General features: G+C 39.0%; 1 protein-coding gene across 1 annotated transcript in view; it reads right to left on the reverse strand.

Annotated features, from left to right (window-relative positions):
- LOC122794826 (extended synaptotagmin-2-like) overlaps window positions 1–26,879 on the reverse strand; it is a 443,380-nt gene that overhangs the window by 275,251 nt on the left and 141,250 nt on the right. Inside the window, exons 2-3 of the mRNA XM_044063431.1 lie at window positions 22,168–22,302; window positions 1,315–1,391 (exon numbers count right to left, since the gene is read on the reverse strand). Of these exons, the coding sequence (XP_043919366.1) occupies window positions 1,315–1,391; window positions 22,168–22,290 (200 nt within the window). The 5' untranslated portion in view covers window positions 22,291–22,302. The remainder of the gene's footprint in view (window positions 1–1,314; window positions 1,392–22,167; window positions 22,303–26,879) is intronic.

Here is a 26,879-nt window from a genome sequence, read left to right on the forward strand (position 1 = left end):
GGAAACCACAGTTCTTGAAGAAAAAAAAAATAAAGAAATTGGAAGACCATACAAACTTTACATACACAGTGATCAGAGCTAAGAACTGAACCCTTGACCAGCGAGACAGTGATCTTAACCACTGAGACACTGCTAACACAAACTGGACCCAAAAAATAAACAATTTTAGTAAAGCTTCAGACAGTATGTTTAATGAGGTTTCAAGAGTCATGAAAAATGTCTACTTTTTTGAATGTCTGTAGATAAATTCACTGCAATACAAGATCACTGAAGAATAACATACACGGCACAGGTAGTTACCGAAAAGCTGATATATGGCCTAGTTATGCTATCAGTATGAAGCTGAGCAGTGATATAACAGAATGGACATTCAGTATCTCTGATATATCTAAGCTATCTTCTGTAATGCCCAGAGCAGTTAGGAACCCAATACGTTTCATTATCATTCATTCTCTGCAAATCAGCATAAGCATATTGCAAGGCAAAGAAAAGGGATAGGAGAGTACAGGAGAAACTTGGGGAAGTCTTTTATCCAGCTATGAGTCACACATTTCTAAGGCCATTACCACTCCTCCACAAAGCAGGCAGACAGACACATGGACAAAGGTACCTGGCTACTCAGTTATTAAGGTGGTCTAACTTAGAAGAGTGTAACTTAGAAGAGTGAGCAAAGAAATTGGTAGAAAGGACGGCATGTTTAATGGTACAAAAGGATAATCACAAGATCCAGAAATGCCAGACTCCAAAACTATTCAAGGCACAGTACATCAATGTGCTACAGAAAATAACTAACCTGTACTTGTGAAAGTAGTACTTTATAAACCATCATAAGATTGATCCACAATTCACTCCTGACCTTTGGTGCAGTACTGAATGTGCTAGCCATGTTTGCATGAGTTTTCCTGCCACTCTATAAACATGCTGGTTGACTTGCTCCACACAACTGTCCATACATATGTTGCCTTTATTCTTGTTGCCAGTCATGGCTGAGAAGGATTAGTTAAGTTAACAAATACGTAAACAGAAAATGAAAATCTAACAGATGACAGAAAAAAATGCACATTGAAAACTCTACTGTTTTTTTACCTGCACAACATGCTTATTTATGTCTTAAATAGGTAACTTGAAAACTGCAATCATTTGAGAGGCTTTTAATTAAGAATTCATTTAAACTTGCTTTAAGGTACAACCATGAGCATACCCACAGTAAGCAATCAGAGCAGAAACAATATGGACATTATTAAGGCTATTGAAGTACAACTAGAAGTTCAAAACAACATTAGTTCATGGACTCAGTGATATATACTAGCTTACCTGATCTGAAGATCCAAAACTATCTGCCTTTTGTCCACGTTTTCGGTGTACACTTTAACACCATCTATTCTTAGTGGCTATGATTAAAAAAAAAAAAAAAATAACACAGAGAAACAATTTCAGCATTTTCAATATGGCACAGAAGCAACACAAGATCCAGTTAGTTTTATTTTTCAGGAATAAAGGATGCTTTCCAGTAAAAATTGCCACTAAACAGTAAACTGTGATGAAGCAGCGTGCAATGTAATGGTCTAATCTTACTCAGTGGACAGACAAACAAGAGTCAGGAGCAGTAAAAACACTGTTGCCTACCTGTGCGCACAGTCCAAGTAAAAAAGGACACATATGGAAAAAAAAAAGATGCAGTGATATCACAAGTGGGAATTTCAGACTTCATGATGCAATGAGAAAACATAACATAATATGCAAGTCTTTAGGGGGGAAATCAAAAAGCTGTCATGACGTAAAATGGGATAATGGCAGAAACAAAATTATTAATACAACATAACTAACAACAATATGGCAGTAGACTGTTTGATTCAGAATCCACAGACATTGATTCAGAATCCACAGACACTGTCTAAAGGAGCTCAACATAAACAACAAGGGATTAACTGGTTGGGACAGCCCTGTAAAAGCAAAGTAAAACATACTGTTAAACTCTTTAGCAAACTCCATATATTACTTTATTCTTTTGATCATTTTGCCCTCTAAAGCTGCAAGAATACAGCAGCAATCTTGAATGGTCCACCAGTGTCTACCAGCATACGCATACCTGAACAGTGAAATGGTTACAGTAATTCTTGAAGTACCTGTTTTTTTCCTTGCCTGATGTAGCCCCTACTTTGATCCAATTGACCATTTTATTCTGGTGGAAGGAATGTGAGCCAAGTAATCCCAGTCAAGGTGAGAACCCTATGGCCCTTCATTCTCTGCTGACAGCTGAGTGAGCAGGAAGTGAACCAGCTTGCTGGTCCTGTGGGAAAGCCTTCCCTCTACCCTTGGGAGCATGCCCCCACTGCAGCTTCTCCAAGCCTGCAATCACTGCCTCACAACAGGCTAGGCTGCACAACGTGTCTACTAACTTTTGTGTGGGTTCTGCTGATAGGAAATTCTACTAAGTGGATACTCAGTGCTCCTGTTAGTTGCCACCCATGTGGCGAGCCGTAGCCACTCCCTCCAAGGATGCGTGGGCTGCCAGCAGTCACAGACTCCCATACCCCTGGTTGGCTTCTTTTGGCACTTGAACCATTAATCAAAATCATGACGACTGAGCCACAAAAATGAACTCATGGCACCTGCAGCTGAGTCAGGTATTTATACTTCTATATAACAGTAGATGCTTTTTGAACCAAGCATTCATTACAGTAATATAATTGTTAATTTTTACCATGAATTTCTCCTATTCTCTTAGATACTCTGAATAACTAAAATGTACACTTCTTGATAGCATGTGCAAAGTGCTATTTATATGAACACACAATAAACACACAACAGAAACCATAGAGAAACCAGGTGAGAACTGCCCTCACTAAGGCAAAAAACACAGCATCCATGGGACCGGATGGTGTCCCCGGCTGTGTGCTTCATGAACTCAATGAGGAATTAAACCCACAGTTAGGACAGCTGTTTAATCTTAGCCTCACCTCAGGATCATTGCCCAAGGAGTGGCGCACGGCGACTGTGGTCCCACTTCATAAGGGCGGTGCCTCCACAGACCCTGGAAATTACCGCCCCATTAGCTTGACAAGCCTTATCTGCAAAGCCATGGAGAGGATCATAATGGAACTCATAAATAAAGACATAGGGAACTTGCAGACTTTGGATCCAACTCAGTTTGGCTTTGTCAAAGGCAGATCCTGCCTCTTAAACTTGGTTGACTTTTTGAGACAGTCACCAAGGCCATTGATGAGGAAAGGCAGTCCATACAGCCTACCTCGACCTGGCAAAGGCCTTGACACATTACCCCACTCAGGTATCATCGAAAAACTCATCAGCTTGAATGTAAACCCATACATCACAAGATGGGTTGCAAACTGGCTAAGTGACAGAACCCACAGGGTCAGAGTTGCTGGAGCCATGTCAGACTCAAAGCCTGTCACAAGTGGTGTCCCACAGGTCAGTCCTGGGTCCACTCTTGTGCGGCATCTACTTTTCTGAAGTACAAGCAAACACAGGAGGGTTATGGCTGACAAAGTTTGCAGATGACTGCAAACTAGGCGCCATAGTCGAAAACACATCTGACACAGATATCCTCCAGAAGGGCCTCACAGAAATGGATAACTGGTGCCAGAGCCATGGCCTGAAGTTAAGCGCCAAAAATGCATAGTCATACCCTTTGGGAAAAACAAGGCTACCCCTAGCTACCATATAGGTGGCAATCCACTGAGCACAGAAAAAGTCATCAGAGATCTGGGGACCCAGGTTGACAGTAGCCTTTCGTTTGACACTCATGTTGCTAAAGTAGTTAGGAAAACCTTCTATATCACCCACCTGATCATGAAGGGATTCACATCTAGATCAAGGGAGGTCATCGTCCCCTGTACTCATCACTTATTAGACCTATGATTGAGTACAATGCCCGTTTGGAATGTATCTGACCAGACACCTGCTGCAGCTTGAAAGGCCCCAAAGTTCCTCACCAAAAGGATAAAGGGTCTCAAAATATGTCTTATGCTGCCCGACTGAAAGAACTCCAGCTCTATTCAGTCTCATACCGCTTGCTCAGAGGTGACCTGTGCCTGACATATAAGGCCATGTCAAACCCAGATTTGATGAATATGCTTCACCTCAAAAATCTAGATCCCTCAGAACCACAAGGCGGGAGACTTAAACCTTGACACGGTTATAAATAGAACGTGCTGGAGGGACAGATTCATCACCCAGAGACTCCCTATGCTGTGGAACAAAATCCCGGTACATGTGAGGCAGAGCACCTCTCTGGTCTTGTTCAAGAGGAATCTTGACCAATGGATGGGAGATTGCAGATATACCCCAGGGATTACTTCAGCGTCACTGCTTGACAGAGGCACAGCAAAATGATAGGCATAGTTTTTATTCAAACTAAAGGGGTGGCGAAAGCCACATAACTATGGGCTAGGCTTATAAATGCCCTTGGGCAGATAGCCTAGTATGAACCTATGAACCTATGAACCTAAAAATAACATGAAAATCAAGGTACCAGCCAGAAAACTGTATGGCACAGCAGGCCACCTTAACAAATAATATCCTAGCAATTTGCGAGAGAGCAAATTTAAACATTTTCTACTCTTGAGAAGACAGTATAACTTTACTTCAATTTAGCATATCACTAAATACTTGGACAAGAAAACATTAAGTTTTAATAAGTTTTATCTGTAAACATCACATTTTTATTGGATCATTTCTTCAACCTTAATGTATTAGGTTCATCTAAATCTGATATTTTTAGATTTCTGGCATTGACAAATTTCACTCAAACTGTCAGCATAGACAGGAGATCCAACCCTAAAACAGTAAACTGCACCCTACTAGTCTTGCTCATTACAAACCCTCCCCAGAGATGAAACCCAATTATAACTCTGCCAAAATCCCTCAGTCATCACTATTGCCCTTTAAAAGTGAGGAAGATCAGCCCACAATAATAATGAAAAGAAATTGGTCAGTAACTAAGGACAAGATAAATATTTCTCCATTAAAAAAGAATGAGGGATAAAAACTTACCTTACATCACTAACAAAATACATAATGAAATCAGAATTATGGATAATTGGAAAAGAAGAGATTGTACACAAAATTTCCTCACTCTCTACAAATCCTGTCACCTAAAAATAAAAATAAGCAAAATCACTATCTAAGAAGCAAACAATCCATATTGGTTGCATAACAAAGACTACTCTGGAAATTTTTTAAAGAATATAGCTTTTCTATGCATTCCAGCTCCCTCGAGCTGAATGCAAAAACATCTCCAACTGATTTATAAACAACCTTTGTTCCCTGATATGATTTCAGTTCTATTCAAAACTTGAACTCAGCCTCCATCCTCCAAATCAGTGTACCACTTTCTATTTTACAAAAATCTCAGCTAAAACTATTCAAAATTTTAAAAACACTATGAATCCTTCCCCAAAAGGACCACCACCAATTCACACTTGCTTTACCCTCCCATCTCCAGGTTACTTTGACATACTTTCAACCTATCCTAACTGGAGAAATTCTCCACTCACCAATTTAAACATGCCATTATTTTGTTACCCAAAAAATTCAAACTCAATCTGTTCCTGGATGACAGACCCACTGAAAACCTATGCCCGCTAACTAAAGCTCTTGGAAAAATCACTAGATGAGATCACAGAACATACTAATAAGTACGGACTACAAACTGACTCACAGCATGATTTCAGAGATGGTCATAATCCTCTAATTGCAACTAATACAGCAGTGAATACACTCTACATAAACATAGAAAAAGGTAACCTAACTGCTCGTTAAAATATGATTACTTGTTTATACTCTGGACATTGCCAACACATCATATAGTCTCATTGTCTTGGAACGAAGTACCCATGAACCGAATGTTACTCCCATGAGAGTTTATATATTTAAAATAGTTTATTCTTATTGTTCCTAACTGATGTTAACAGATTTACATACTTTGATTTTGCAGCTGTTATTGTTTATTTCCTACTTATTTTATTTAATCTTATCACATTATTGCTGGATAGGTATTTTTATGGCTGGCATGAATCCTATTTTTCTCAATATATAACACTGTAATCAATAATTCCACACAAAAAGTATCATTTCCTGAAGTATTACTTTACTATCATGTCAAGTGTTACAACATTAATAGTGTTTGTCTCGGCTGCACTTCCTTAAATCCTGTTTGCAAATTTGTCCCATGTTGTCCCCAGCAAAGTCACTTTTACATTATCACTATTGAATTTTTTATACAAGTAAATTTTGATAGATGTTTTACAATGTTTTGTTTAAAAAAAATAACAGTACTATAATCTGACGCTCCCAGTGGTTCATTTATATCTAAACATGGAATTATATTACTGCTATTTGCCAAAATTAAGTTCAATATGTTTGTCTGGTAATTGGTAGAAATCAATTTTGTCATGACATACAGGTTTATAATGTCTAAGAATTTCTTTTCAAATAGAGTGGTAGAACACATACCTTTCCAGTCTACATGAAGAAAATTAAAATTTGGTAAACAAATCACTGGTCCATTAGGTGTACCTTCATCTATTTTTTTTTTTTTATATACAGGAATCTAATGCAAGGTTCACAATTTAAATGAAAACTCATAACAGGCAAACAAATGTAATGTGTTGTGTCTTTATTTATTTTTTAATGCTAGATCTAACATTTCAGTCTCAGCATTTAGTGTTTTTACTTTAACATGGAGCCATTCCTCTCAACTGTACATTTTCCCTATAGTTTTTTGCACTGTTTTTCATAAAACTGTGGTTTTCTGGGAATGTACTAGTAAATCATTAAAGACTGAAGTTAGAAAATGACAGGCATTTGAGTTTCACACTTCCTACCTATCGGAAAACGCATAATAAAGCAAAACCTGTTATTCTGTCAACTTTCTAAGTTTGTAGGAGCAATATTTAAAAATTGTCCCTATTTTTGAGCCTTTTTCCCAAGTTTATGTATGGATTTGTCCAGATTTCTTACTCAAAGAGATTGAGAGGTATGTGACAGAGCACACTGTAGACATATCACAAACTTTCTACCATTTGTTCCATCTCTGAAACATTCAACTTTCATGAATCCTTCGAAAACTAAGCAATAACTTTTAACTCAGGATTCAGTAACAACTGCAGTTTGAATGTTATACTTGTGGTATACAGTCCTTATTTCATTACCTTTTAACTACTCATTACAAAAATACATCCCTAAAATAGTTATCAGATTTAAAGTACCTAGTTGCTAACACTGGATTACTGGCACTATCCCTAAAAAATCTTTCATGACCACTGAAAGTTTATCACCAAAGAAATGCGTGTCATAGTGGCTTATATGCAAACCATCAGAAGAAAAAAGTCATAACCATAAAATATGTCATACGCCATCAAAAGGGAAAATCTAATATGTATACATTATTTTTTCCTTTGTCTAAATGTATATAAGGTACCAGCATAATAAAAGATAAACTAAGGACCCCAAAACAAAAGAAAGGGAAAAAATAACTTTTCCCAATTGATCATCCTATGATGAATAACTCGCCATGCAGGTGGTGGGGGAAGGACGGAGGGAAGACTGAACCAGATGGAGAAAGACAACATGAATTTACCTTTTTTATCCAATGTTCTTTTCCATCTGTCTTCAATGCACAGGACAGAGTCCCCAGCCACATAATCACCCTGTGAGGTTCTAAGGAAGGACACTGCATAACACAGTGGAATCAAATGAAGCCCTGGACCTAGACTCAAGGTCCAGCTTCTAGTGAGACACAAATGTGTGAGGACATCCCCAAGCAACAGCTGCACAAAAACATCACATAAAGATACTCTGCAGAAAAAGGCTGTGGAAGCAGCCACAGCTCTGGTGAAATGACCTTTTGGTTTGCAATGCAAGGTTTTACCTCTGAAAGTATACACAAAGGAAATGCAGTCTGACAGCCACTTGGACAGTGTAACTTTACATGAAGGTTTACCCAATCTAAACCTTGAAAAGAAAATGAACAACTGGGCAGACTTTCTGAAATACTGCGTCCTGTCCAAACAGAATCTCAATTGTACATCCAAACAACTCAATAAGTATCTGCTCTTGTTAATAAAAACTGGGGAAAAATACTGGAAGGTGAATTGGTTGGTTTAGTGTATTTTCAGTAGCCACCTTTGGAAGGAAAGAAATCTCTGCTTGATAAGACACCCTATCGTTAATGAAAACCATATATAAAGCGCCTGTAATTCAGACACACACCTGGCAAAATTTAACAGCTACCAGGAATAATGTTTTCCAAGATAAAAGCTTCAAATCCAAGGCAGTAGAAGGCTCAAAGGAAGCACACACAGACGTATGTCGTCCTGAAAAGGAGGGGGCAACAGAAACTGACCTTTGAGAAAAGCTCTGGAGATTATCAAGGCAGCCAAAGGTACAATTATCCCTGCCAACATGAAAATGAGACATGGCTGCCAACTGCACCTCAGTTGTTGAATAACTGGAACTTGCATTGATCAAGCCTGCAAGAATGTCTAGGACTACCTCCAATGTAGCTGAAAAGGGGTCCAAGCCCCGAGATTAATCTCAAATGGCAAAATATTTCCACTTACTAGCATACACCTTCCTAGTAGACATCTTTTGGGAAGACGACTATAGACATATATATATATATATATATATATATATATATATATATATATGTATATATACACATACACACATATGTGTATATATATATATATATATATATATATATATATATATATATATATATATATATATATGTGTGTGTGTGTGTGTGTGTGTGTGTGTGTGTGTGTGTATATATATATATATATATATATATATATATATATATATATATGTGTGTGTGTGTGTGTGTGTGTGTGTGTGTATATTTATACAAAAACACTGTCTGGAAGCTTGGGATTTCTGATCATCAAGGGAACTACAGAAACCAGACAGTTAATTTGACAGTCTGAAGGTTAGGCGGATCCAGGCCCATCGGACAGGAGATAAAGCGTTATCTCAGAAGAGGGCACAGGAAGGGGAGAAACACTTAACAGGGCCAAACAGGAGTGATAAAGATCATAGGTGTTCTGCAGTAAGCTGCTTTCTGAAAGAACTTGATTATTTGGGCAACTGGTAGATATGCATACAGGAGACCAGGAGGCCGAGTATACAGGAGAGCATCTCTGGGTGACTGTCCCTGAGGAGAGACTTAGGTGTATTAGCTGCTGCACTTCCTGTTGGATTTGGGGAAGCAAGTAGGTCACAACACAGAGTGCCCCAACACCAAAAAAATCCAAGCGGCTATCCTCAGACTGGACCACTTATTCGGAAGAACAATGTTCCTGTTTAATTTGTCTGCCAGAATGTTGGACTTCCCCAGGATGTACATTGCAATCAGACTCCATTGAGATGAAATCACTCATTGCCAAACTCTCATGGCCTCTCAGTAAAGAGGGCAAGATCAGGTTCCCACCCGTTTGCTCAGATACGAAACATTGGATGTACTGTCTGGATTGAAGTTACACTGTTGGGGATAGCTTACTGGAAAGCCTGCAACACAAGGAGGACAGCCCTCATTTCCAAAACACTGATGTGAAGGTTGGCCTCTGAAAAAGATCAGGTCCTTTGAACTATCCTCCCTTTGAAATGCCCCTTCCACCTAAGAAGGGAGGTGCCCATAGTGACAGTGGCCAGTGCACGCGGAAGAAAGTATAGTTGTGTAAAATCTTACCATAACAGTAGATGTCCTTTTCATTGTTGCAGTATTTTTTACATAAAGGGTTTCCTGCCAAGGATAGCCTAACTTCCAGCCAGTATACCAAAGCCTTTAGAGACAAAAGAGGACATTAACATCCAGATGAAACAAAGCGCTGAAGAAAAAAGAAGCAAGGTCCCTCTTGCCAGGAATGAAACAAAAACATCAGGCAAGACTAATAAAAGAGGGGGATGGAGGAAGGGACCAAATATTGCAACAGCGAAAAGGACATCTACTGTCATGGTAAGATTCTACACAACTGTACTAGGTCCTTCCCTATCACTGTTGCAGTATTCCTTAATAAAGAAGAGTATAAGAGCTTAAGAAAAAGTCTGGGAGGAGGAAGGCACAGAAGAAAGTCCTCTACAAACCCATACAGAATAGCCCTGGCAAAACCTACCTTGGCCCTGGAAATAACATCCAACTTTCACTGCTTAGTGAAAGTATGAACAGAGGACCAAGTATCAGCCTCAAGGATGGAACTGGTATCCAGACCCCTGAAAAAAGCATCAGAGGAGGAAACTGCCCCAGTGGAATGCACCTTTACTGACAAGTAAAGCCATTTGCCATGAACAGTATAACAAAAAGAAATGGCCTAAGAAATCCAAGAGGAGAAGGTTTGCTTAGAGTCAGACAAACCCAAAGTCCTGGGAATGAAAGGTAACAAAAAGCTGCTCAGGTTTGTGAATAACTTTAGTTTTATCCGAATAATATCTGAGCTGTCTATGCAAATCCAAGGTGTGAAGAACACTCGCAGTTGCAAACTGCAGAGAAGGTAAAAAAGGAAGCTGAATAGACTGATCAAGGGACAACTCACTGACCACCTTGGGCATAAAAAAGAAGGATTAGTAAGAAGAGACACCCTGTCTCTCTGGAAAACTAAGAATGGGGGAACAGCCATGAGAGCCTGAAGGTCAGACACACTCTTGGTAAAAGTGAGGGCCAAAAGAACAGTTTTTCAAGTACAATGCTGTAAGGAAGCTGAAGAAGCAGGCTCAAAAGGAGTCTATGAGTCAGTTTTCAAGTACAAAACTGAGGTTCCAGGAAGGTGGAATAAGCTTCCTGGGAGGCCTGATATGAAGGATGCCTTTAAGAAGTTGCTTGACCTCAACTCTAGAAGCCAGAGGAGGAGTCAAGAGCAGACCAGCAGAAACTGCCGACAGGTGAGCAAGCTTTAACTGAAGAATATGCCCACTTAGCAAGGAACTGATCACACAAATAATGAGAACAAGAGGAACCTCCACAAATAGGGGATCCTGGTGGTAAGAGAGGCACCGAACAGAAAATCACTTCCATATAGACATATATGATTTCCTGGCAGGGGGTTTCCTAGCCTCCTGCAGACCCTGAAGTATGCTGTCAGAAAAGAAGTACCGCAAAGAGATCAAAACCCTGTCACCCACAGTGTCAGTTGAAGCATGGACAAGTGAGGATGGATAAGTGATCCATTGTCTTGTGTGAGAAGATCCACCCCGTGAGGTAACTTGTGATGACTGCCCAAGGCCAAGTGAGAAAGAAGGGGGAACCAATGCTATCTGGGCCAAAAGAAAGTCACCAGCAAGATGTTGGGAGAGTCCTGCCTGACTTTGTACATAACTCATGTTAACAGAGGAAGTGGGGAAAGGCATATAGAAGTATTCCCTTCCAAGGAAAACACAGGTTGTCCACTTTTCAAGTCAAAAGACTTGGAACTCTGGAACAGAGTATAGGACCTTTTCTGTTGAGAGGGGAGGCAAAAAGATCTACCTGAGGAATACCCACCAATGTACTACGTCCAGGAACACATCTCAGTAAAGCATCCATTTGTAAGCCTGTGTTCTGGACCTGCTCAAAGAGTCTGCCACTAGACTGTGGTATGAGAGAATGTCAATCACCTGAAGAGTCACTTAATACTTGACAGCTAAATTCCAAACCTGAAGAGCTAGTCTGTAAAGGAGATAAGATCTCGTACCCCCCTGCTTGTTGACATAACACATCACATTAGTACTGTCTGTGAAGACTTTGGGGGGGGTTGGGACGGAAAAGGGAATGAAAGGCTTGCAGAGCCAGAAGTAGAGCTCTCATCTCTTTTATGCTGATATGATCTGACCTCTGAAGAGGTGGAAAGCGACCCTGGACTTTTTTTTGGGGGGGGGTAATTTCCCCATCCCAGGTCTGAGGCATCCATGAACACCTCCTGAAAGGCAACCAGAGTCTGGAAGAGAAGCCATGGACTGAAAAAGAATTGATGAATCCACCAAAGAAGCTTTGGGACTGCGTCAAGGAAGAAAAGGAACAGGGAACTCCAGCAGTTGGCAATGTTGGAGGCACGCTGATTTGAGGTACCACAGAAATTTCCACATATCGATCCTGGCAAGAAAGGGGCAAAGGAACAGTTGAGGTCATAAATCTCAGAACCCAGAAAAAAACTACCTGGCCATGAGAAAGGACGGAGGAAGAAGAGACTGGAAAATGATATTAGAGACAGAACCTTGGGAGCAGGGAGAGATGCCAGCATGGGAATGGTCTGAAGCCTGCACCTAAGGAATTGTCTGAAGCCTGCACCTAAGGAAAATGTAATTTTGGGAAGGCGTCAGGACTGATTTCTTGAGGTTTATGATGAACCCCAGACTGTGTTAAAGACAAATGGTAAAATGAAGATCCTACAACCGACTGCTGGGAGAAGGAGCTTGAATGAGCAAGTCTAGATAGGGGAAAAATTTGAATCCCCTGAACCCTACAAAAAAGCAATGACAGGAAAGAGGCATTTGGTGAACACCCTTTGGGGCATAGGGAAAATCAGAGAAATGAAAATGCAAAGAAGAAACAGAAAAATGTAAAAAATTTCTGAACAGGGGGTGAATGGGGATGTGAAGGTATACATCCTTGTGGTCTAGAGAAATCAAAAAGGCCTGGGGAAAAAGAACAGGAAACAAGGTCTGAACAGACAACACTAAGAAAGAAGGAACCTTGAGAAAGGTGTTGAGAAGATAAAGATCCAGAACTGGTCACCACCTACCCTTCTGAGGAACCAAACATATACTCTGGAGTAAAACCTCCTTTCCCACCTGGAAATGAGCTGAATGATGCCCTGATACAGAACTGATTGCAGAACTTCTGGAAAATGAGGAAGCTGTTGTAGAAGAGGTTGAACAATGCCTGAAAAAGGGAGAAGGGATTTCCAAACCATGAAATACCCCTGACAAATAACAGCACTGTGACATCCTTCCTCTGGGCCAGTAATCAAGGAACCTCAATCCTCACCACTGACACCAGCAAGGGACGCTCACTTGGAACAAAAACAGATACACAGTATTTCCAGATACAGCCCTCTGCACCAAGCATAATTCCCTTAAAAGCACACAGGGAACATACTCTCGTCCTGGGGCTGGGTTTCCCTCTCTTTCTCTCTCCAAGCCCCAAATAAGACTCCCAACTGACACAGCTACAGAGTTAAGTACTTAGCTGGGTGTTCCAAGCAAAGTCCTCCACCACACACTGTGAAATCAGTGCTCTCAATGTCCCTGTTCAAAGTAGCTGACACACATACTTTCTTTGAGCTTTGGTTTTCACCCACGCACACATACATCTGGGAAAGGCTGACACAGCTTTACTAGCTCTATCACCTTTGCCCAGGCTACAAGGTAGATACACTGCCACCAGAACACCCACAAAGGCAGCTACGCTAAGGCTCTTACCAGGGTACTCAACTATACTGAATGAAATTAATACTAATACCAATGGTAATGTTGGCCACTACAGCACAGTTTTCAGGAACAGCCACAGTGTCACCAAATAAATATAAGTACTCTCAAAGGTTAAAATATTCTCTAAAAGACCAGCCACAAAGAAAAGTTTAAACATGTTTAATAATAAATAATAAAATAACATGACAATGCTAAATATCTATTTACAATAAACACCAGAGTTTCATTCACAGGAAATATTAAAAATAACACAGATGGAAAGGTTCTCACAGATACAGAAAAAACAATACTAATCTCACTATATTCTTCTGACTGATATAAAGAATTACTGTCCCCTAGTTCACTTACTAGAGCAAAGGAAGATGACATGGATGAGTGGTCTTTCTTTGTCAGGTTTCGCAAACAGACTGCTGAGAGCCAAGAGACATCTCTCACTAATATCTAAACATCATTTCAGTGTTGATTATACAATGACATCACATCTGGTCATCTGACTCTGGTTCCCACACTACAATCTTTACTAGAAACTTGAGCCAGGATTTTACACGTGTCATAATACATACACACAGAGCTTTGCTAAAATGTGTTACAGCATCTAGAAGCTGTAAACCAATTTTAATACTTCCACTCTTTCTACAGAGCTACTAAGCCAGGCTTCTCACAGACATTTCATCTCTGGCTGCAGTCAGAACTGTAAGATACAATCTTTATGGCCTAAATGAGGTAATTTTACTTCAGACTATTTTTCAAAGTTAAGTAAATAAAACAAACATATACCTTGAGTTTCATGAGACCTAGTTGTCTCCACGTGGGAGTCGGAGGTGGCCTGTGGCTCTGAGGTAACGGGTGTCAGGGGCTGCGAAAGTGCCTCACTGAGAACCGGCGACTGGCCTAGAAGAGGCTTCGTCAGTTGTGGACCTCGAATGCCTGTCTTTTTCCTTGTCTTTGCGTTTTTTATGAATTCCGGTCATTGGTTGTTCCGACGGCATTATGTAGTTAAACCTACGGCCAAAGTAATGCAATGCAAAATCAAATCGATGCTTAATAGTGCGTTTGTTGAATCTAGCACAAAACCGACAACTAGTAACACCGTGGTCAGGGCCTAGGCAAGGAATATAGTAAGAGTGAAAGTCCTTATGACATATTTGCTTCCCACCAGAAATACAATTGTTAACTTTTACTGACATCGGAGTGGAGCAAGAAAAAGTTTCTCCAACAGGGTATTTAGCTTTATTGAAGACTTCTGTTCTGAAATTCGATTTCGAAAATCTCAGGAGTTTGTCGACTGGCACTTGCAAACTGCTTTTGCTTCGGGCACCGCGTGGCAAGAAAGACGGAAGAAAATGGCATTGGCTGCATGTTATATACCCCTGGCGCACTGACGTCAGGGAAGAAGTGACAGCAACCGACGCCGGACCAAGACTTTGGAATTGTGGCCGACTGCGGGTAGCCTGCCAGCAGGATAACCCAAGAGTGATGACTGCAACAGTGAAACACTATGAACATCCATAGCTCTAGCTGCAAAAACCAGGCCTTCCTAATATTAAAATAAAGTCATGAAGAAAACTTTCAGAAAATTTTGAAGCGTCTGTTTTTAAGCACAGGCTTCAGTGGTACTATATTTGTTTATACCTGGATGCCTGTCGGCTCTAAGATTTATTATCCACTCAGTTTCTTGTATTTCTGTAAGATTTTTAAGGTCACCTCCACGAAAATTGGGTACGATGTGATCCAAGACCATAAAAGTAAATGAGTGCGTGGGAAACTGTATAACGTGAGTGGCTAATGCATTGTTGGTATCAGCTTTAGTGATATCTCGCAGATGTTGCATAATCCTAGCTTTAAACAACTGGTTAGTTTTACCTACATAGAACGCTACACATTTCTTGTAGCTAGCTAGATAAACTAAATCTCGGGAAAGGCAGGTAGCATATCCATTAAAATGGAAGTCTTGGCCAGAAATAGATGTGAGAAGCAGTGGCTGGTGTTTATACAAGGGCAAGCTTTGCATTTGCCACATCTATATGTACCTTTCTTAGATGTCTGGAATCCAATTAATTTTGAAACTCCATCTTTGAAGCATAGCATCCTTTTTAAGTTCTTTTTGTTCTTGTAAGTAAAACGTGGTTTCTCCCCTACTATCTCTTTAATTTTTCCATTCTGTGTCAAGATTGGCCAGTACTTGTGTATGATGTCACATACTAGTCGAGAGTCAGAACTATAGGTCAGCAGAAAATTTAGAGTCTTATTGAGATCCGCTGTCTCTCTCAAATTCCTTTTTGTTTGCCTCATCACATCTAAGAGTGAACCTCTTAATTATTCAAGTAAAGAAATTGATTTCTTGGATGTACGACTCAACTATGATGTGGACTTGGGTATAAACACCTGCATTTATCGCAAAGAGAAATGGAAGAACCATTACCTACATAGAAATAGCATGCACCCTCATCACATTTTCAAAAATATCCTAGAAAATCAGATCATTAGAACTTCTACGCTCTGCACAAGAGACTGTGATTTAACACAAGAAACTGAGCAGATACAGGGCTTCTTACAGGGTAGAGGCTATTTGGAACGAGAAATTGTTATGAGAGCAGATAAGCTGGAGAATATTAGGAAAACAAATGGATGTCTTTCGTTCAGGAAAAAAGATGTGATGAGGCAAACAAAAAGGAATTCGAGAGAGACAGTGGATCTCAATAAGACTCTAAATTGTCTGCTGACCTATAGTTCTGACTCTCGACCAGTATGTGACATCATACGCAAGTACTGGCCAGTCTTGACAGAGAATGAAAAAATTAAAGAGATAGTAGGGGAGAAACCACGTTTTACTTACAAGAACAAAAAGAACTTAAAAAGGATGCTATGCTTCAAAGATGGAGTTTGGAGTTTCAAAAAGAATTGGATTCCAGACATCTAAGAAAGGTACATATAGATGTGGCAAATGCAAAGCTTGCCCTTATATAAACACCAGCTACTGCTTCTCACATCCTATTTCTGGCCAAGACTTCCATTTTAATGGATATTCTACCTGCCTTTCCCGAGATTTAGTTTAACTAGCTAGCTACAAGAAATGTGCAGCTTTCTACATAGGTAAAACTAACCAGTTGTTTAAAGCTAGGATTATGCAACATCTGCGAGATATCACTAATGCTGATACTAACAATGCATTAGCTACTCACGTTATACACTTTCCCATGCACTCATTTACTTTTATGGTCTTGGATCACATCGTACCCAATTTTTGTGTTGGTGACCTTAAAAATCTTACAGAAATACAAGAAACTGAGTGGATAATAAATCTTAGAGCAGACAGACACCCAGGTATAAACAATATAGTACCACTGAAGCCTCTGCTTAAAAACAGATGCTTCAAAATTTTCTGAAAGTTTTCTTCATGACTTTATTTTAATGTTAGGAAGGCCTGGTTTTTGTAGCTAGAGCTTTAAGATGTTAAAAAGTATGTTGCACCTACTCAGTAGGATTTCACTAAATGACAAACGTCTGATTGGATGGGACTATATTTTTAAACAAGTGAATAGAGCTCATTTTTAGATCTGATGAACTGAAGAGCTGAAAGCGCTCATCTTTTACTAGAGCTCTTGAATTTTATTTGTTTACCTGTTTGTTTCTATTAAAGGAGGAAGTGATTCTCATCGTGGTGGTTTTTCCAGGCTTTTACTCCGTTTATTTTTCAAAGTTAGCTGGACTGAGATTTACCTGTTCTCATCCAGTAACCTCTATTACAACATATTCATTTCAACAGTTACAATACAGTCTGACATACAGGTGTACTTCTTTTATGTCCAGCAGGACCCACTGTTGGTATAATTTTAACACAAGCAGCTTTACAAATACATTTTTTTTCAACACAAGCATCTGTACAAATATACAAAATGACATATAATTATTTACAAAACTCCAGCTAGCTATGTTGGCATTACCTCACATCATCACAAGCACCCAAATGTCTGAGGTGATCCTATGGAGATAGAGAAATGTGGAGACATAAGAGGACCTGGGTGAGTGGTAGGGAAGGCTAAAAGTCAAACACAGATAGGCTTGTCCTGAAAAGAAAGCTTCTGAGAAAAGGAGTTTGGGTGAACTTAGCAGGAGGAATACACTTAGTACCCCCTTCTTACCTTTAAGAGGAGTGTGAGTCCATCTGCGAACAAAGGCAGACTTAGAAGTGTAATTTCTCTGGAATTTTGGAACAGGAGAATCAAAAATATGCTTGAATTCCTGCAAGGCTTTACCCTTACCTTGGAGGGACTTAAATAGGTTAGCAGCAGCTGTCCCAAAGAGATTTTTGTTATCTAGAGAGGCATCCAAAAGCTTGGCTTTAATATCATTAGATAAAGCCTGAAGACATAGCCAAGAATAACACCTCATCACAGAACCAAAGATAGCAGCCCTAGAAGAGGCATCAGCTGCACCATAGCTGCATTTTATCGAGTGATGGGCAACAAGAGAAGTGGACCCAAGCAGGGAAAGAGCAGAATCCTTCCCATCAGAATCAGGAAGATCAGACACCACCTTAATTACTTGAGAAAGAACAGTCTGCACATACCTGGTCATGTGGGTCAAATAATTAATAGCCCTGAAGGACAAGGTGGCAGCAGTACATACTTTATTACCCAACCATGCCATGGCTCAACTATTCTTATCTGAAGGGATAAGCTTAGTAGATGGCAACAACTTAGGTTTATCAGAGAAGAATGAAACCAGTGAAGGATCAGCAGAAGGCCATTTATACAAATATTTACAATCCTCAGGCACTTTAAAAACCCATCAAGTTTCTTAGGGCTATAGTCTGAGAATCAAGAACAAGCAATAGCAGTAAAGGTGTCCAAAACAGCTTCCAAAACATGAGGGACACAAGACACTTTAGGAGATTCCATTTGAAGAAGCTCATACCACCTCTTTTGGGTGCCAGAAACCCGGGAACAATCTCTCTTAAAAATCAAAAGTCAAAGCTTACGAACACCAGCGTAATTTATTAATTCAAACTATAACAAGCAATGCTTTCAGGCAGTACACACCTATGTGTTATAGTAAGAACACACATTTCATACAAACAGTAACCAGTGGTAAAAACAAATTGCTGAAAAAAAGAATATATAAAACCATCTCCATAATAATGGAAAATGATGTGGCCTGCAATAATTTGATTCTTTCTATTTCACAACTCAGTGTTTCCAGGTACTAATAAAATGGATGAACATACAACTATCCAGCATAAAATTCAGCTAGCAGGCCAAACTGTAAACACAACACATTTTCTGAGTCTGAATGTCATAGAAAGCATAGGATGGTGAATGGGGAACCTGACCCCGGTGTCAACTTTTAGGGAATACCAAATATTAAGGGGAAAAAAGCAGTTTGCAAACTGTCATCTTAAAAGAACTGATGAACTATAAACTGCAGAGCACAAGTTGTCTATCTTTAAAAAAAATGGAATAATTTGATAGTTTAGAAGCTTACTACAATGATCAATTAAAAACAATTTGTAACCTGTCCAATTATTCTCCAGCCCTGTGAATGGTTGACTGACTCAATGGCACCACTATTTTCAGTCCTGACCTACATAACGTTACAAAAAACAGACATGCTTTTCAGACTCCAGATCAATGGTTTAGATCCAACCAATCAAAACATTCTAATAAATTCCACATGAATTTCTAAAACTTGCTGCTCCATCAATTGCCTACCCAATATCAATTTTGATTAATCGCTCCATTACAGAACAATATGTTCCACATCATACCCCTCCACAAAGGTGGACCCTCCAAAGAACTATCTATTGCCCCTTAGCCATCCTCTCTCCCCCCGGGAAAAATTCTAGAAAAATGCATCCACAAGCAACTCTTTAACTATCTGCTTAACAATAATATACTTTCCAGTTCTCAACACGGCTTTAGACCTAAAAAATACTACAGCACTGCCCTACTAACCTTCACTAACACTATTTATCATCACATGAACGAAGGCCAGTTTGTCTCATCCATCTATCTTGATCTGTCCAAAGCCGTTGACACCGTATCCCACCATCTACTACATAATAAACTGTCCTTCCATGGCCTCAGTCCATCAGCTCTAACTTGGTTCCATAGTTATCATTCCAATCATCAACAGGCTACAAAATGGGAAAACTCACTTTCCCCTCTACTCCCCATCTCCATGAGTGTACTCCAAGGTTCTATACTTGGTCCACTTCTCTTTATCATACTTACAAACAGCCTCAGCTCTGCTACTCAACTAGCATTCATAGTTCATTACACAGATAATGTTACACTTACCTGTTCAGCCACCTCACCCAGGAACTCCAACTAAGAACATAATCAGCTTTTCAGGACATCAAAAAATACCTCTCCCAACAACTCATTCTGAACCCCAACAAAACAAAGATTATAGTTTTCAGTAATAAAAAACTCAAACCTTCCCATCTCCCACTCTGTCATCTCTGCAAATGGAATCAAAATAGTACACACTGGCCACACTAAACTTTTAGGTGTTACTATAGATGACAGTGTAAAAATTGATAAACATATTGGGCTTACAATCAAGAAAGTCCACATCAAACTAGGCACCCTATACAGAGCCAAACCATTCCTAACTCCAAAAGCAAGACTCGCCACAGCCCACTCACACCTGCTATCCTCCCTCCTGTATTGCTCCCTAATATTCACAAACTTATGAAAGTCAGACCTCAACAGCCTAGAATCATGCTATAATAAGATTGCAAAGTATGCTACTAACCAACCACACAGATCTCACCGCTGCTCAACTCCCCAATCTTTTATCACTACATCAACTAACCTTAGCCCACAAAATAGTCAAATCAACCTAGCAAATGCCCTTCCATTTCCAACTTAGTCCAGTCCAATAATAAATCGCAGATCTCTCAGATCTTCTAACAAACATTTGCTAAAGGTTTCCAACTCCCACAACTTTCATAGCGACTCACTCTATTCACACAAAATTTCCAGACTCTGGAATACTCTTCCTGACACCATAGCAAAAATCCCTAACCACCATCAGTTCAAACTTCTTCTAAAGGAACACCTTGCTAATCACTGGCTGTGCTCTTGCCACTCTCCAGGCTAACTTCTTTCTCGTGCCCTTTCTTATACCCTACTGGGTTCACCTACTTCACACAACCCCTATTTATTTCTGCAACCCCAGTACCATCCTCACTCTACCTGGAATTATTTATCCTCTCTTCTAGACCCTGCCATCTCTGCTCCATTAAATTCATCCTTAGCTACATATACATGTTTCAAACATACACTGCTCATAACTGTTACCTACATATGATATTTGACTCTATGCTGAATTTTCATTATTTCTCTGCTCAACTGCATCTTCTATCATTGTTGTTGAATTTGTTTTGGTTTTGTATATAAAACACAATTTGCTTTGTATATAAATCACTACTGTATGTATTGCATTGTTTTGTATTGTATAATATGAAGCTTTTCTTCCCGGGACTCCAGTGAGAGCAGGCCCATGGGCCAGTTGGACACTACCTGGTTAACAAACGAAATAAATAAATTCCTCCTCTCCTCTGCACAATAAACACTCAGACATACTTCATATGCAGCTTCCTTCGAAACACACGTTTAAGCAGGTTGCCTTTTTTCCATTTTAAGTCAATACTGCAGATCAGTATCAACCTGTGACATAACACATTTATAAGTACTGCTCTTTCAGCTGTTAAGTGCTTTCTTCTCTGTCCTTGAAGAACAAATTGCATTCCTTTGGGGAAAAGCTGATAACTCTATAGAAAGATATCACTCCTAAGTTATGCATTGTCAGCATGTGAAAACTCTCAAGCAGACTTTATTAGTTTTAACAGTTTGAGGACAGATTAATATGGCTTCTTCACAGGGTTAACACACACACACAAAAAAATGTTTATGATAAAGTCAAGTTCCAACTTAACCTACATAAAATGCATCTGTTTTAAATACATCAGACTATAAAAAGGGAGGTCAAAGTAAGACTGAAACAACTTCAGTTGTTTTTGCCAGGAAAGACAGCATTCATCAGTAATGTAAGCACCATAAAAGGAATAAAGTAATGAGAGAGCAGACAGTTCACAACAAAATGTCAGGCACAAAATCTCTGATGGCTCCCTAAAAGTAAAAAATCTATATGAAATCAGAATTAACAGTTATCTGTTTACAGGTCTGCAACATAAGACATGGGACCTATTCTAGGTCACACTGGTACGATTTTTTCATGTGACATCACACAATCCATCCTGTTAAGTGTACTCAGAAGACATATACACACTTTGTTAGCATAGGGTCATTGAATCTTGTACCATATTTGGACAGTTGTAAAGCTTTCAGTTGAAAGCAGTAGAGAAATAACAGCAGCTGGCACAGGGCCTCAATCATACTTCACAAGACATTAACATAACATTACACTGGTGCTCTTTATCTGATTAACTCAAAGTTTCCTTTACCAGGAGACTTGCTCTGTTTTTCATATAACAAAGTATTACTTCTAAAAAAAGCTTTGTAAAATGTTCTTAACACACACATCTAAAAGTATTAGTCTAACACCTTTAGATGTTGTGAAAACGAATAAAAGGAAAAATCAGTGCTACTAACTACTTCCATGAACATAGCTGTAAAGCATGTAGTCTTATTATATATCAATGGTTTATAATGCAGAGAATTCTAAAGAACAAAAAACATGTTAAAATAATGCTAGTTAAGAGACACTTACCTGATTTCCCATAGCAATCTTTGTAAAACTGAAAGTGCTCAGGTGGTTGTTTGCCCCTCTGACTGCAGGTTCAATTGTTTCCTTAAACAATTTCTCTATGAACTGACATATGAAAGGCCACATATGCTTGACAGTCTGAAAAAAGAAAGTAAATTTAAGGCACTCTAGCATTTTATTTTACTTTTCATTATACCTAGAACAATCCAGATGTCTGAAGTGGCTTCTAACAACTAAAATACCAAGCCTTCCATTGTGCTTAAATTCACGATTGATTATTATATTTAGTGAATTTGATCTCTTAAATGTACTTAAAAATATGCTGGCACTGTATTCACCTGCATAACTTACAACTGTGTACAAGAATCGTGGGCGAGAAAGATAAATTCATGCCAGCTGGTCTTCCAAAAGGAATGTTAACACCCTCAAACTATATGGCATTTCTGGCATATGTAAATGCTTGATAAAGAAAATACTTTCAAAACAAGCTAAAAAGTTTAGAAATACACCCAATAAGAAAGTGACATTCACTCATGCAGAAATTCATACACCAGAAGTCCAAGTATTTCAGGCAATCGAAAATAAATTTAGCAACTTTTCTTAGGTACCCCACGAAGTTTAAGTGCCCCGTGTATACATGGCTACTTCAATCAGTTAAATTACAGACAAATATGGTACATTTTAACAAAACACCAATTTTTTCCACTTCCATTTGTAAAATGATTAATTTTTCTAAATGATCGATTTTGTGCCTGTATGAATGTTTATATACACACATCCATACACAGGACTGAAGTGATGGCTACCAATTTATCACAGCTTTGTTTCTACTGGAATTATTTACTCATAATTCTCTCTCTCTAGGTTCTTTATATCACACTGTAACATTCTGCTTACCTCAAAAAAGTTCTCCTAAGGTTGTCATGACCTTGTGAAAAACTGTATCTGTGATTACGTAAAACTATCACACTCGTGTGTAGGATCTGCCCTTCTAAATCTCAGTCACTAGTGCGGCCTAAGTAGAAAGTTTAACAAATTAACAGCTTTGAGTCCATGTGGGATTAGACAAGCAAGAGACAACTAACATAGCTTTGGGATGTGGGACAGAGAAATGTAATTAAAATGCCAAAACTTCTGAAGTATTCACATTCTGCTGCCACTGAGAACATGCATATGACTTCTAAGAAGACAAACAGAAAGAAAACTATAGGGAAAAAAAAGAAAACGCTTAAAAACTGCTGCAAAAATGAACTGACTTAGATGATGTGGAGAAACAGAGGGAGGTGTCTGCATGATGTCTATAGAAAGAGAAAATAAACCTTCCCTAGAAACCAAAAACTGACCAAATATAAGCAAACATATTCAGAATAAGTGGGGCTTTACTAATTACATTGTATTAAATGATAAAGACACAGCAGATTGTAGAGTCTCTAGCCAGGCTTTCACAGGATCTCAATTCCATGCAAACATCCAAGAGGAAAATTAAAGAAAAAGTGGCAAAGCAATATCCAAAACATGACTAACTGAACCATAAGGTTAACTAAACTGGAAGGCAGAGATAAAAAAAAATCTTTAAGATTTACAGCAGTACCACAGAAGACAGACTGTGATCCCCCTGAAAAAGAAAAACTGAGAACACAGAGTAAATATACCAAGGGCACAACTTAGACCTGTCCTCATAAAACTGCATTCACACCAATTAACAGTAGAAATTCGGTCCAAACTACAGGGAAAATGATCCAATCTGAAAATAAATGAGACAAGCTTTGTAGACAATGTTTTTTTCTATTCAGACAGCTGCTACAAGAAATGCCTTAACACTCTGAACAAAGAAAAACAGATGTGCAACTTATTTTTAGGTTCTTTTGTCTTGTCTGTTTACCCTGTGTGAACTAAAACATACACAGAAAACAGCAAGAATATGAGGAGTTAGGGAAAAAAAAAACAAAAAGAAATGGAAGGCAATGGAAGCAGTGAGAGCTCTTCCAGCCAAAACAAAGATAAATGAAAAGATACTTCACAAACATCAACAGATATTCCCAATGAAACTAGCAAAAGTAGTCCAGGAGAATTCAAGGAATTTGACAGAGATAACTGAATAGATGCGAAATCCAGAATGAGAACAGTGAACACAGCATACAATGAACTGTATTCCTACCTGTTCAAATACAAGGACAAGTTTAAACTGTAATCAAATGTACATGAAAAAAACATTTAAGTACTACAAAACATGGTTTCTTGTTCAACAAGTCTTCATATACTCAACTTTAAAGTTAGTTCACTATTAGAAAGAGGATGTAGTGGGATTGCTATATTAAATGCTGCACATATAGCTCTCATCCTCTTAGCACATGAAATTTGGACAATGTCTAAAATAAGAATGAACAAAGGCCCAAAAATAGGGACAGATTTTAAATATTGCTCTTATAAACTTAGAAGACTGCTAGAATAACAGGATTTGTATTGGCATGCATTTTTACGAAGGATATGAAGCCTGAAACTCAAATGTATGCCATTATTCAGTGACTTTAATCCTCAGTGATTTGCCATAAAACCACAAATTTTATGAAGAACAGACCAAAAATATAAGGCAAAAATCCAACAGTTGAGAGGTACGGGCCTGCACACACAAAAATGAAGTATAAGCAACTGAACTGTATATTTAGCAAAATAAGTTAATGTTCATATTATCTAAAGAATTTGCTTGTTTCTCTTAAATACAGGTTGGTACGTTATTTCAGTTGGAAATTCATTACTTGCCGTAGGAAAACATTCACGTGGGTGTAAAATATGGCCAAGAAAAAGTTTGGGCTTCAGAGACCGATAACGATGGAGTTTTGATGTCGGAGGGTCATTACATAGGAATGAATATCTCTAATTGGCTGAATGAGGGAATCCTGAGCTAGGTTAGCCCTAAACAACTGGGAAGTAAGGGAAACAGTAATAACAGAAAATTAGACAGTTAACAAGTTTGACATTTACTGAGATTTGCTAAACATGTGGATTTTTTGAGACACTTAAAAGAGAAACTGTCAAGAACCATGAACTACACAGAGTCATAAGTGCATTTTACCTGCACACAACACTAAATAAAGCAGGGCTAACAAATTATGCTCATTTCAGCTAGAAAAAAGAAGTTATGTGCTTACCATAACAATCCATCTGTGTTGTCCATTTTCATTCATCCTCAACTAATGGGTCCAGATCAGATCCTCAGATAGGTCTTGACTGTTACACTAGCTCATGGCCTCTAACAAACTCTCGATCTCCTTCCCTACCCATAACGCACCACTCTTAACATCCTTCAGATCTTGTTTGCAGCTTGACAGGAACCATAAAGGAATCCCTATTAACGTAGTTCAATATAAGTGACATATTTAATCTTAGTAAAAGGAATCTCATTCTTCCCTGAATCAATAATAATGGAAATATGGAGAGACATGCCACATCTGGAGCTCAACAAATGGGACAGTAGTGTCCTTGAAGCTTCTCACTTCTGCAGAAGTCAAGCATTACAAAAGGAAGGGGGTTGGTGGGTGGGGAGTTGAGAATGAACGACAATGGACATCACAGATGGAACATTATGGTAAGTACATAACTTCTTTATCTGATGTTGTCAATTTTTATTCATAGGTTCCTATCTCTCCAGCAGGTACTATACTTATATCACAGGCAAGGTTTAAGTCTTTAGAACGGGTAATTCTGGTACTGTTTGTTTTGTAGATATGCAGGAGGAACATCAGAGTGGGGTCTGACAATACCCTGTAAGCCAGGCATAGATCTCCCCTCAAAAGGCTGTAGGAGACAGAATACAGGGATAGGGCCTTGAGGTGGTCTGCATAGGACATATTACTTATGCCCTGTATTCTTTTAGTGAGGAATCTCTTTGGATGTTCCAGTTGTTAGATATGCTTGGTTAGATGCATACCAAAGGGGGGAGTGTACTCAATGACAGGTCTGATGAGAGCTGAATACAGTGGAACAATGACTTCCTTGGACTTAGATGCCATACCTTTCTTTATAAGTTCTGCGACACAGAATGATTTCCTCACCATTGCAGACACATGATAATCAAAGACTAGACTACTATCTATGTGTATCCTTAAGTCCCCAACTACTGGGTCAGCTCTAAGGGGTGTGTTGTCAATATGATAGTTACCAGGGATGGATGACTTCCCAAAGGACACTATTATGCATTTCTTGGCATTTAGTTTTAGTCCATGACTCTGACACCAGTTGTCTGCCTTTGTCAGCCCCTCCTGGAGAATATTTGTGTCAGTGTGAGATTCAATGGCAGCTCCTAATATGCAATCCTCTACAAATTTAGTCAGCCAGAGACCACTGACATTGGCCTTTACTTCTGAGAAATTCATCCCCAACTAATGGGTCAGAATCCCCAGCTATCTGAACCCCTTGGGTGGATTCCAAGGAATGATATTTCTGAGTACAACTGAACAAAAGCTGTAGTTCTCCTGGACCTCAGACCTAGTTGTAATGAATGTAAATGTCTATGAACAATGAGTAAATGCAACATGCATTCCATGTTACTTAAAAAAATTCTTGCACCAGCTTAGGTAGGAAAGAAAGGTTTCTACCCAATGTGACCCTGTCCTTCTTAAAATGAAACATGAAGAGATGTAAGAACAACAGTTTTTTTAGGTCACATCTAGATGCAGGTACAAAGGGAAAATACATCAAGGATTAGAGTGTCAAAT

The sequence above is a fragment of the Protopterus annectens genome, chromosome 2.part1 (assembly GCF_019279795.1).
Source record: "Protopterus annectens isolate FY-2018-M chromosome 2.part1, PAN1.0, whole genome shotgun sequence".
NCBI lineage: Eukaryota > Metazoa > Chordata > Ceratodontiformes > Protopteridae > Protopterus > Protopterus annectens.